This window comes from Humulus lupulus, chromosome 7, assembly GCF_963169125.1.
Source record: "Humulus lupulus chromosome 7, drHumLupu1.1, whole genome shotgun sequence".
NCBI classification, from domain to species: domain Eukaryota; kingdom Viridiplantae; phylum Streptophyta; class Magnoliopsida; order Rosales; family Cannabaceae; genus Humulus; species Humulus lupulus.
This window is the reverse complement of record NC_084799.1, coordinates 14,237,063-14,250,385: the sequence shown is the minus strand read 5'-3', so window position 1 is coordinate 14,250,385 and position 13,323 is coordinate 14,237,063. Positions and strand designations below refer to the sequence as shown.

The window sequence follows — 13,323 nt, the reverse complement described above, 5'->3', positions numbered from 1 at the left end:
GTCGAACACTTGTAATTGTAGCTTCGAGCTTAACTTGTAACCTCGAAACACCTTCGAGGCCACACGTATTTCCGTGCTCAGCGATTCCAACGTCGTCGTTTTAATACCTAGCGAGATTGTCAAACCCAATTCATATAAATGCTGGTGACATGGCACACTTGTTTATTTCAAGCTTACATTTTACGAGCCTTTCGAGACCATGATTTTCATTCTCGAAATTTGGGTGTAACATGTTAATTTTGAAAAATAAACAGTAAAAATGGGTGATTGACTAAATTACAGTGTTCAAAATGGTATGTTAACCCTTATAGAAAATATAAATTATATAAATAGATAATTTACTTTTTATAAATAATTTTTAACTTTTTGAATAAATAGATGATCAAAAGGTTAATTTTTAAAAATAAAGAGTCCAAACGGATAATCGCCAAAATAATCCTTATTATTAAGAAATTCTTGAAAACATGTAGATGTTTGCTATACAATGAACAGTATTATTGAAAACAAAAAAAAACTACAATCAAGATATTTTCACGTGTTTATTTAATGAGCATGTTGTACGAGTATTGTAAAAAAAATTCCTATCACTAATTATTATAACATACGCTTAAACCACGTTTATATGTTCTAGTATTTTAATAAAGCACAGCCAGCCAAAAGCAGAGTAATCAAATTTACGTGGCCTATTAGAATACTATCATTTGATGTTATGGTTTATTTATTTATTTATTATATCTATTGATGGAAATTAAAACTTTACACACCAGATTATTTTACGCTTTTTTTACTATTCATTCAAGTAAAATTTCATAAAATGTTGTTTTCTCTCCCCTCCCCTTTTTCTCTTTTATTAAATTTTTATTCTAGTTCATCTTGTTACCTTGTATTCTGTGGTCTCTTATCTTTCTAACAAATTCTGGCCCACCAGACCAGTAGTAGAAGAAGAAGAAGAAGCCAAATAGGCTTCTTAGACTCGTGAGGTTTATTATATGTATGAAAGAAATTAAAAGCTTCTTGAACAATCTTTCGAAAAAAAGCTTGTTCAACAAGCTTCAGTAGAAGTATCCACATATAAAAGGCCACCGAGATAGAGATAGAGGAGTCAGGACAGGACAGGAGAGAAGAGAAGAAGAACGAAAATAAAAAGCTTTGGAGCAAGGCAAGCTACGCATTTATCGGTTTGATTTATGCTATTCTTTTTCTTTATTGTTATTTTGGTGTGATTAGGTATTGAAATTTAATTTCATTTCATTTTTGTGATTATTGATAGTCTCTACTTTATTTGTCGAAGGTTTTGAGTGATTATTAGCTGATGGCTTTTCCTTTTATTTTGAAGTGTTTTTCACATAAAAGTTTTGTGTCTTTGATTGGGGAACTATGTTCTTCATTTAGCATATATATATATATATATATTCTATTTGGTTCACATTATTTGGAATATATATTGTAGCATCTCTTCATCATCAAATTGATTTTATTTATTTATATGGGCAAATGGGTATTGAAATAAAAAATAAATAGCACCCCACCCAAAGTTAGACTCTAGCTAGGCTTCTACATGAGAAAAATAAAAAGTTGTCTAGAGTGTTGTGGTACTAGAGGTGTGTTGAATCAAGTGTAGCAGGGTGTATGGTAAATTTATTTATCTAATTAAAATAAATGGTTTCTCTAAAAAAAATAATAAGAAATTATAAAATGAAAGGTTGAAATTATACCATAGTAAGGTATTTTTCTGTCTTATTGTAACCACTACCTATTTTTTTTTTTTGGTAATAATTGTATTATTTTAGTTCATGACATTTCAACTTAGTTAGTACCCAATCACATTTTAGTATAGTTGTATCTTTATTCTTTTTAAAAAGTTATAAAGATTTTTAATAATAATTAATTAAAAAAGAAAGAGAGAAATTATATTCGCATCCCAACTTTTTTTTTAACTAAATTTTAAAATTTATATTAGCATCTCTAATATTTTAACTAAATTTATGAGATTATGTTTTAAAAAAATCGATGACAATATAAAATCTATTAAAATAATATTGCTGTTTTCGTTTCAAAACAATTAAAATCTATACAATAAATTAAGAGAAATTGGTGGAAATAGACCCCATTTATAGTGCATTTTGCACAATAACCTACTTTCAAAACATTTTAGCTAAATGGCCTTTTTTATTAATGAATTTTTTGTATTACCCATCTTACCCTTAAAATAAAATAATAATAAATTAAAATTAAAAACTCTAAACTATCATCTTCCTCCTCTCACCCATCCACCCACACCCATCCACAACCACCCACTATCATCCCCCGCCGCCACCGCCACCACCACCACCGGCGACCACCAGCCCTTACCGCCGGCGAACATTGCTCATCACCGGCTGCCACCATTTCTCCACAAATCTGGTTACCACTCATTCAAAAGGTTGGTTTATAAAGCTTTTTTTTATTTTTATAAAATATGAGATTTTTTATATTGTTTTTGTAGATTTAAAATGCAAAATGATTGTTTTAGTATGTTGAAAGTATAAGTAAGAATTTAGGTTTATTTCTAGAGTTTTATGGAGGTTAAACCTTGAAAATCTGAAAAAATTAATGGTGGTTTCGGTTATTTTCGAGATTGAAAAATCCAGAATTTTTTGACAGCTTGTCTAATTTTTCGACAAGGAGTCTAAATTTTAGACCAGTTGTCTAAATTTTAGACCAGTGGTCGTATTTTTTCGACCACCTGTCTAAATTTTCGACCACCTGTCTAAAATTTAGACAGGTGGTCGAAAAAATACGACTACTGGTCTAAAATTTAGACAACTGGTCTAAAATTTAGACTCCTTGTCGAAAAATTAGACAAGCTGTCAAAAAATTCTGGATTTTTCTATCTCGAAAATAACCGAAACCACCATTAATTTTTTCAGATTTTCAAGATTTAACCTCCATAAAACTCAAGAAATAAACCTAAATTCCTACTTATACTTTCAACATACTAAAACAATCATTTTGCATTTTAAATCTACAAAAACAATATAAAAAATCTCATATTTTATAAAAATAAAAAAAGCTTTATAAACCAATATTTTGAATGAATGGTGGCCGGATTTGCGGAGAAATGGTGACAGCCGGTGATGAGCGGTGTTCGCCGGCGGTAGGGGGCGGTGGTCGCCGGTGGTGGTGGTGCCGGTGCCGGTGGCGGCGGGGGATGATAGTGGGTGGTTGTGGATGGGTGTGGGTGGATGGGTGAGAGGAAGAAGATGATAGTTATTATTAGGATTTTTGTTTTTAATTTATTATTATTTTATTTTAAGGGTAAAATGGGTAATATAAAAAATTCATTAATAAAATAGGCTATTTAGCTAAAAACTATTGAAACTAGGCCATAGTGCAAATTGCACTATAAAAATAGGCCATTTTGCCAAGGACCCCATAAATTAATTAAATTTATATTAATACTAGATACAGTAATTTGTAATACATATTTACTTAATTTTATTTTTAGAATTTATTAATTATTTTTATTAAATTTATAAATGTCATATAAATTTTAAATAAGTAAACAATATTATATATAAAAGAATGATAGAAACATATTAAATGAAAAATTAAACTAAAATATTGTTTATGATTTTTTAAAATATATATATAATATAGTAACCTTTTTATACATAAATAATAATTTTTTAAATAAAAATTAAGATGATAAATAAAAATTAAGATGATATATTATATATTATAATTATAATGATATTTTATAATATTTAAATTTATATATATATAAGTATTAAATATATGATTTTGTATTAAATATTATTATAATAATTTTTTATAATATTTAAATTCGTATTAATATAATTAGTAAAACATTAGGATTATATATTATTATTATCATAATAATATTTTATAACATTTAAATTTATATTAATATAATTATTAAATATTTTGTATTACATATTATTATAATAATGATATTTTATAATATTTAAATTTGAATTTATATTAAAATAATTAATAAATATATATTTTTAATTAGTTTTAAAAGTATATTCGGTTAAACATTTAAAATATTCCATTTAAGTTAATAAAATAAATTATTAAAATGAAGAATTTTTGTTATCTACCCACTTATATAGAAGAGAAATAACAATATCTTTTTAAACCAAAACTAATAGGAAATTAATTTTGATAAAACTTGCAAGATAAAATATTACCTTTAGAATTTTTAAAAAAAATCTAGTGTTAAACTAAATACAAGTAAAAAATATATTTTTCCAAAAATAAAAAAATGATCATTTTAATAACTTATTAGTTTCGTACACGTAGATAAGCTATATTCATAATTTCTTTTTATGACAATGTTTATTATAGTAATAATAAATTTTGTGTTAATTTTAAAAAAAATATGAATACTTTATTAGGTTGAATCTATGTTTATCTAAAAAGTCTAATAGTAGCATATCGGTCCAGCAAAAAAATTTAGGGTGCATTTGAAAGTTAGTGTAGTAATTAAGCTACATGTGAAAATACAAAATGCCTTTGAATGGTAGCTAATAATTACATATGAATTTTTTTGTTATGTTTGGAAATACGACTACTAATTATGCAATAAATTTTAATATTATGTAATAATTATTATATGATTGTATTTAGTAATTATACTTTCTCATAGAGGAGTGTAATTGAGACACCTGTAATTACTTATTAATCAAATATGCCAAATGTAGTAATTTTTTATTTACAACCTGTTTTCCAAATGCGAAATAAAAAATTAAGCTAATTTTTGTGAAATTTGATAAAAAAAAAAAAACTGAGAGTCTATTATCTCAAGGTAAAAACACAAACCCTCAGACAAAGTATAAACAAAAATATTAAAATTAGCATGGTAGCTGAAAAAAAAAATCTCTCCCTTCTTGAATATGATGCAGGTTTATTAAATAAGATACGTTGAAGAAGAGTGTTGAGAAGTGTGATAAAATTTGGTTTCGCAGTCTGACGGAATGAATATATTTACTGTTTTTGTTTGGGTTGGGAAAAGGAAGAAGAAGAAGAAGGAGAAAATAAAAAAGGACGGCGCGTGGGGTCGACCACCGGGTCCCCTCTCAGCGCAGAAGGAAAATTGACTACTCTCATCTTCATCGGTTCAGATTCATTCGAGGTCACCTCTCTCTCTCTCTCTTTCAAAATTTATCTTTTCATGTGTATTGTGTTTCATACCTTTTATCTTTTTTATGTTTAATATTCATGGATTTTATAAATTTTTGTATTATTTTGTTTTTTTTATTGTTCCTGTACGACTTAAATGGGATTTCATTTAATTAAACGAAAAGGTGGGTGAAAACGACTTCCATATTCTGTACACTGGTATAGTCTGTGGTCTATGATCGCTTATTTTATTTTATTTTTTTACAGTATGTTATTGTGTGGATGGAGATTAAGCTTGGTGAAGTCAAATGATTATAGATGTATGTGGAAGAAAAAAAAAGTGTTTTTTTGGCTACATTGTTTTTGAATGTATAAGATCTCAATTCTATATTTGTACGTGTATCTACTTAGTTGTACTTTGTGGCAGCTGTTCTGTTCGAATGGACCTACTTATGTTTCAAATGGGCAAAGCTGCATTCTTTTTCCTGTTCATGAATTGAGTCTACTAACAAAACATGGAGATATGCTTTTTTTACACTTCAGTATATCACTTTTCTTTTTCTTTTTCCTTTTGAAACTAGGTTCTCCGCTTAATCTTACAATAGTTGTGGACTAAGAAACTGCAGCAATTGCTATGTAGATATACAAGGACTCGAACCTCAAACCTTATGGGAGCAAATCACAAGCTTAATCGAATTGAGCTACCTCTTTTGGTCAACTTTTGCCTTTTCTGATTCAACTTTTACCCATATCTGGTGGCATATTTCTTCAAATTATTAGTAGTCTAACAAGGGCCAATTTGGAGCTTGCTTTTATTACTTGTATTGTCCCATTTTTCATCAATAATGAATGTAGACAGTACTTAAAAGTCTGAATAATTAATTGTTTCTTTACATATTTTCAAAAGAAAAGCTAGCACAATTTGAAAAAAAAAAAGGAAATCAGCACTTTGATTTTCATATATCTTTTGAGTGGGCATTGTCTGTGGATGTGCTAACATGTAGTTGGGTTTGTCCAAGGAAAAATCACTTCCATAGAGAATATGTAGAATATTTTTTTTTCTTTCTTTCTTATGTTTTAGAAGAAAATCAGAGTGCAAGTTGATGAAGCACCGACACTTATTCTTCACCCGAAGGGAAATTTTGAGGAATTTGATACTATCCGTATGAGAAACTAGATTTCCAAAATTCTTTTTGGTCATCTAATTTGCTCAATTTATTAATTGTAGTTTTAGACCCATTCTCATCATTCTGAAAGAATAAATTGGCGATTACATATTTGATAACATGTTTCCTATTCTCTACAATAGTTGTTTCCATAATTTTTCTTTGTTCACTGAGCTGGTTGAGGGTGCATCACTCATAGGAATTTGATAATATTGATTAGGCGGGTTCTATATCTGATAAGAGGTCCACTTATGGGAATTTGTACTGAACTTTGGGGTATTGTAGACACTTGAAGAAGAAAAAAACTTAGAGTGGCTAGGAATAGAAATATTGAACTCGAAATGGAGTTATTTGTAATGGGGTTTGTGACCTTATTTGAATAAAAAGAATGATAGGACAATTGAAGGCTAGTGTCCAAGGACCCATGAAATTGCATAATGACAACTGGGCATCAATTGACATTGTTCATAATTTGGTTTATCATGATAGAACAAAATATGTAGGATCTGATTGATATTTCATTAAGAAAAAAAATTGAAAGGAGGTTTTGTTAGGATTCCACATTGAGTAAGTGTGAGACTAGTTGGTGGTTTATAACCACTCAGGCACTCTCTCTTAAAAGAGCTAACATCCTCTAATGGGATCCACGTCACAGGAGCGGCAACTCGTAGAAGCCTAGAGTTAGTTGTCGTAGACGTTGGATCAAAAGGAGAGTGTATGTCATATCGACTAAAGATAAGATTAGTTGATAGATATTAGTCACTTAGGCACCCTTCTCATAGACTAATCTTTTGGGAGCGAGTTCTACCCAGGCTGTAACAAGCTTGTGATAGATTGTATTGATTTATTTTCATTATTAGGATGTAAGCGGTAGCAGATGTTACAAAGGCATTTCCAAAGCAGAGTTTCGAGAAGAATATAGGCTAATTGGGGATGACTGATTTTTTTGGGAGTTTGAATTCAAAATTTAGATTGAGTTTTGCAATTTAATTCTCAAGATTGTTTAAGATTTTTTAGAAGTTTTTTTATTTATTTATTTTATTTTGTTAGTTTGTATTTTATCAGATCAGATTTATATTTTTGCAAGGTTACATTTGAGGTCGTTATCTCATACTCTACAAAGATGAGTGTACACTGGTGGACTTAGTTCATCTACCCAACAGAGTTTTTAATTATTTTTAATTTTTACCTATATTTTGTTTTATAGTTTAATCTTCATTTATACATTTCTACTAATATGCCCTTTTGGCTGTTTCCTTTTCTTTTATATATTTGTAAATCTTTCTGAACAGGGAATAATACTTTTTCTTATATCATATTGCTTGCATCATCTCATTCCTCTGCCCATTACTAAACAGATCCGTTTTAAACTCTCATCTGGGCTTTAAGTTCAGTAAAAGATATGCAAGTCTGGAAAGGACACTAGAACTTCTCAGAAACCAAATCAGAGAACCAGATAAAAACAAGGACATCACAGAAGTACCAGTCTTCTACAGCTGTTTAATCGTACTGAGATAGTAAGTAGAAGACTGTCTACTCAGCTCGGTTTCATTTGATGTCTTCTTGGATTGTCCGCAGGAAATATGAGGATCAGCAGCTTCTATCTGATGGAACTGACCACTAAAACAAGCACTTTTTAAATAGCATGGAAATTGCTCTTGGGCCTAGTTATAAAGATTCTTCTTCTTCACTATCTTTATAAGTTCTGTGTAGCACTTGTAAGTCACCTTTCTCTTGTCCTCAGAAAACGAGAATTCTAAGATTTCAAGGATCTTTCTAAATGAGCATGTTAAGATGTATCAAGGTTAGTTCCACTTATCACTTCTTTCTGAAACTAGTTCTCTTCGTCTTTTCGATCTCTCTTTCTCTCGACAGTCCTCCAATATGGAGTGCTATAAAGTAAAAGCAGTGCATTGCTATGTTTTAGCATATCATAAAAATATATGACTCTAATGTTGTTATAAAATGTGTGCTAAATTTGGCCCGTACATGCTAAAAGTGGCATGGCCAAATTTGACATACAATAAATTTGACCTTTTTATTCATCCTTAGGCCACTAATTATTACAATCTATTAATTGCAAACTTTTTAACTATTTAGTTATTTAAATAAATTATTTTTATATTTTTTTCAATAAAAGTAAATGACTTTGTTGATGCACTTGTGCAATGGAGCACAAATGCAAACATTGGGCTAAACGACTCACTTTTTGGGCTAAGGTGGTTTGTGTAATAGAGTACAATTGCAAAAATTAGGCCAAATATAGCATTTGCTTACTTTTTGGGTTAGATTTTGCACAAAATTTACATCGTTAAAGGTGCTTACTATTGATTGCTTTTGGTTTGGTAACAGAAGTTGAGCTTGTGTTCTTGATGTTGTCATATGCCTGTTGCCGATAGTTATGTAAAATAACATGCTATGGTTTATACATGATATCGTTCTTTTCCAATTATGTGATATTTTATACATAGATATTTATCGGGGCCAGAAGACCGTAAATCTAATACATACGTTTTATAAATACTTTAATCATTCTAGCTTGTTCATTTACTTCTTTTTTTTCTTTAAAAGAGAGAACCAATAATAATAAAAAAATGGGGACCAAGTTTCCTCTAAGAAAACTAGTATGAACTTTCCAGATTAGCTGAGAATATTTCTGTCACAATTTAATCTATGGAAAGCTTAACCTGTAAGCCACTAAAACATCTTTAAGCTTATATATTATTATAAAGTCGAAGCCTACAAAGCATCTTTATTTAAGATTTTATTTGTCCCATATAGGTTTTGGTAAGCATCTGAAACAACGCTCTAGCTAGTGGCATGTATTTTTGCGTTTTTTAATTAATTAATTGATTAATTTAAAAGGTTTTGAGGGTGTCTCTTTTTTGGAGCTTTGTAGGGAGTGGAGTAGTTTGTGGTAGTTTTAATTTGTGAAGAGAGTGAGTCTGTGGGTGTTCATTTAGGTTGATTTTGGTGTTTGGTTTTGTTTTTGTGGTTTTTGTACCGAGGTTTTCCTCTGCCACAAGTGAGAGTTCTAATTTCATTTGAGGGAAGGTCAATATTTTGACCTCGGTCTCTTTTTCAAAAATTTTTATCTCAACTCTGAAGTAAGTGCTAGAAGTGTCATATGTCAGTATGCAGTTTTTTTTTTCCTCTTATTTTTCATTAGATTCTATTCTCTTTTTTATTTTTTCAAAAAGAAGAAAAAAAAAGGGAAAAACTTTAAAATCTTATAAAAAGGCCATCATGTTGAAAGAGAAAATATGGCTAGAAGCATGTGCACCTTTATTTTTCTTGAAGAATTTTAGAACAGTAATGTTTGCTTGTAATGCTATTACTAGCTAATGTTTTCGCTGTTGAAGGCCATATACATCGATAGCTATTATGTTTTGTTGAACACCATAACACATGAAAACGTAATTTCTTTATTAATTACAAAAGTAATTACACCAAGAATTGAATATAATATTTTATCACAACACACTCTAAATACTTACATACTTTGTTTTGGAGCACTCACTTATATAGGACTCACTTTTGGGACACTCACTTTGCTACAACCTTGGACACACATTACATTTGTATTTATAGGCTACAAAAGAAACATCCACTTCTTTCTAGAATTTTCTAACTTTATAATTTATTTAACTACTTTCTACATTTTTCTAAATGTTTCTAGAACTCTCTATATATTGTCTAATTAGTTCTAAGTTTCTTCAAGAACTTTCTAGAATGTTTTATGTTCTTCCTAGTATATTCTAGAACATTATAGAATTCTAGAGTATTCTAGATACAGTAATGAATTTTAACACTCCCCCTCATTACCGAATCTCTAAGCTTCTTCTCGTTTGACGAGGTTTAGTTGAGTTCTGAATTTCGAATACTTGATTGTGCTTAGTCCTTTGGTGAATATGTCAGCAACTTGATCATCTGTGTTGATTTGTTGCATCTCTATTTCTTCTTGAAGCACTTTTTCTCTCAAAAAATGATAATGCACTTCCACGTGCTTTGTCCTTGCATGAAATACTGGATTTTCTGTTAAGCGAATAGCAAATTGATTATCACAATAAAGCGGTATTGCATTGTCTGTAGATTGGTGTAGATCCTTCATTAGATGCATCAACCATGTACTTTCCTGAGTTGCCATTGTTGCTGCTCTATATTCTGCTTCAGTGGTTGACAAAGACACCGTTGGTTGCCTTTTTCTATACCAAGATATAGCTCCAGATCCAAGCTTGAATACATACCCAGTAGTTGATCGACGGGTATCATGATCTCCAGCATAATCAGCATCACAGTATCCAACTATCTTAACCTCGTCCCCTTTCTTATATAAGAGACCATAGTTAATGGTATATTTGACATGCCTCAGCATTCGTCGCACTGCTTCCAAATGAGGTTTTTTTGGGTGTTGCATATTCCGACTTGCTACACCAATTGCATACGAGATATCTGGTCGAGTCAATGTTAGATAAATTAGACTACCAACCAGTTGTCGGTACATTGCTCCATCTTGCAAGTCCTTCCCTTCATGCGCGCATAACTTGGCATTAGCTTCCATAGGTGTTGAGATGGGCTTGCACTCGAGCATTCTAAACCTTTGCAATAAATTTCTTGCGTACTTTTGTTGACAGAAATAAACCTTCCTTAGTTCGGTCAACTTCTAATCCAAGGAAGTGTTTCAATTCTCCAAGTTCCTTCACTTGAAAGCAAACTGACAGGTTCTCATTTGTTTGGCAAATTTCTGCTTTATCATCGCCAGTGATGATGAGGTCATCAACATATACCAAAACAATTGCGATCTTTGCTTCTTTTACTTTAACAAATAAGCTTGAATCTGCTTGTGCCATGACATATCCACTCTCCACTAAGAACTCAGCATTCTTGCCATACCATGCTCTTGGAGCCTGCTTCAATCCATAGAGCGCCTTTTTCAGTTTACAAACATACTCAGGATGAACTTTATCCTCAAATCCTCTTGGTTGGATCATGTATATTTCTCGATCTAGCTCTCCATGTAGAAAGGCGTTCTTCACATCCATTTGCCATAGTCTTCAGTCTTTACATTCTGCAAGCGCCAGCAGGGCTCGTATTGTTGTAATCTTGGCAACTGGGCTGAACGTCTTATCATAATCTTGCCCATACTGTTGAGAGAATCCACGAGCTACTAACCAGGCTTTATATCTCTCAATCGATCCATTAGGACGAGTTTTTACCTTGTATACCCATTTGCAGGAAATGAGTTTTACTTCCTTTGGCTTTGGCACTAGCTCCCAAGTTTGATTCTTCTCTAGTGCACTTATCTCTGTTTTCATAGCTTCTATCCATTTGATATTCTGGGACGCTTCTTCATATGTATCTGGTTCTCTGAACTTTTCTTCTTCGGCTACAACAGCATTGGCATACTTAGGATTCGGCTTCCGTGCTCTTGTTGATCTCCGAGGTTGTGGGCTTACTTCTTTAGGTTGAATATCACTTGCATCGTCTGCTGCTCTTTGATGCACTCCTGTTTGCCAAGGACTTTGTGTTGCCTCTTCGTCGTCTTCCTCACTTTGTTTTTCTTCATCCATTCTGGAGTCAAATGTAGCTCAACAATTTGCTCCCCTATCTTCTTTTGCAAATTGTCTTCTATTTCTCTAGAATCTGGCAACTCTTCCTTTTCCTTTTGCGGTGACCACCATGATGAGGCTTCATCAAATACCACATTCCCTGACGTATAACATTTTCCAGTATTAGGATCGCAGCACTTCCACCCTTTCCTTTGGCTATCGTATCCCACAAAGATACATCGAAATGCCTTCTTGTCAAATTTGCTACGTAGATGACTTGGCACGAACACGTAGCATACACAACCAAACACTCGAAAGTGACTTACTGCAGGTTTACAACCTCACAATTTCTCAAAGGGTGAAACAAACCCTAACTTTGCTTGGGGAAGTCTATTGATCACATGAGCTGCTGTCTTCATACCTTCTGCCCAAAATCTTCCTGGAACATTCTTTGCATGTAGCATGCTTCGACACTCTGCAAGGTGTCGATTCTTCCTCTCAGCTACTCCATTCTGTTGTGGTGTATTGGCACATGTGAATTGATGGCATATGCGGCACTCTCGTAGGTACTGAGAAAATTCATCTGATGTGTATTCATCGCCATTGTCTGTTCACAGACATTGAATTTTCTTGTCAACTTCTCCTTCGACTATTTCTTTGAATTCTTTAAATTTTGAAAAAGTTTCGGACTTTTCTTTTATAAGAACACCCATACGTACCGTGAGAAGTCGTCAATAGATGTAACCATGTACCGCATGTCGCTGATCGATGGTTGCTTGACTCGCCCGAATACGTTAGAATGGACTAGCTTCAACGGTGCTTTGGCTTTGAACTTTGAGTCTTCATATGGTAATTGGCAGTTAGCACATACAGTCTCTGTTCTAACTTCGAGTTGAAGAAGACCCTTCAGCACAGATTTCTTCATCATCACCTTGAGTTTATGATAGCTGACATGCCCTAGCCTTGCATGCCACAAATATGTTGTTTCGTTCTTTCGAGTCTTGTCAGACTCTAAACGTCGCCCTTTCATCATTGGTGTTCCAGAAATAGGTCTTGATATATCTTGACATCATGAGGACCGAATACGACATGGTGTCCTGATGTCGTAAATTGTGCTACTGACAGTATGTTTTTCTTCATTCCAGGTACAGGGTAGACATTCTGGAGTGATACTTCTTGTGTACTGAATCGTGGCTTTATTTTTGTTTTACCGATATGGGCAATCGGTAATCTTGAGTTGTTGGCTGTCACTACCACGCGACCACCTTTGTACTCGGTCATGCTTTGCAACTTCTCTTTGTCCCCTGTCATATGATTTGAGCAGCCAGAGTCAATTATCCAATCATTATTGTAGTCGATTGGTCCAGGAACAGTAACTGCCAGAGCTAATTCTCCTTCCTCCACAGTGAAAGATGCTTCAGCGTCCCATTCTTCATTGCTTGCTCGTCTTGCATTTGTCGTGACTACATTGCCCTCTGATG

The 13,323-nt window shown here is 32.3% G+C and overlaps 1 protein-coding gene and 1 long non-coding RNA gene across 2 annotated transcripts; one reads left to right on the top strand and one right to left on the bottom strand.

Moving 5' to 3' along the window:
- The first annotated feature begins 994 nt into the window (after positions 1-994).
- LOC133790751 (uncharacterized) lies at positions 995-6,020 on the top strand. The gene is made up of 3 exons (XR_009874065.1): positions 995-1,178; positions 4,911-5,140; positions 5,709-6,020. It is a non-coding gene; the product is annotated as an uncharacterized LOC133790751 (long non-coding RNA).
- A 4,105-nt stretch (positions 6,021-10,125) lies between these two features.
- LOC133791408 (secreted RxLR effector protein 161-like) lies at positions 10,126-10,854 on the bottom strand. Its single transcript, XM_062229337.1, has one exon. The coding sequence runs from the start codon at positions 10,852-10,854 to the stop codon at positions 10,126-10,128; it is 729 nt and encodes a 242-aa protein (XP_062085321.1).
- Positions 10,855-13,323: the final 2,469 nt, after the last annotated feature.

Coding starts and splice junctions, on each gene's coding strand:
- LOC133791408 (XM_062229337.1), bottom strand. CDS start 10,854: ATGGAAGCTAATGCCAAGTTATGCGCGCATGAAGGGAAGGACTTGCAA.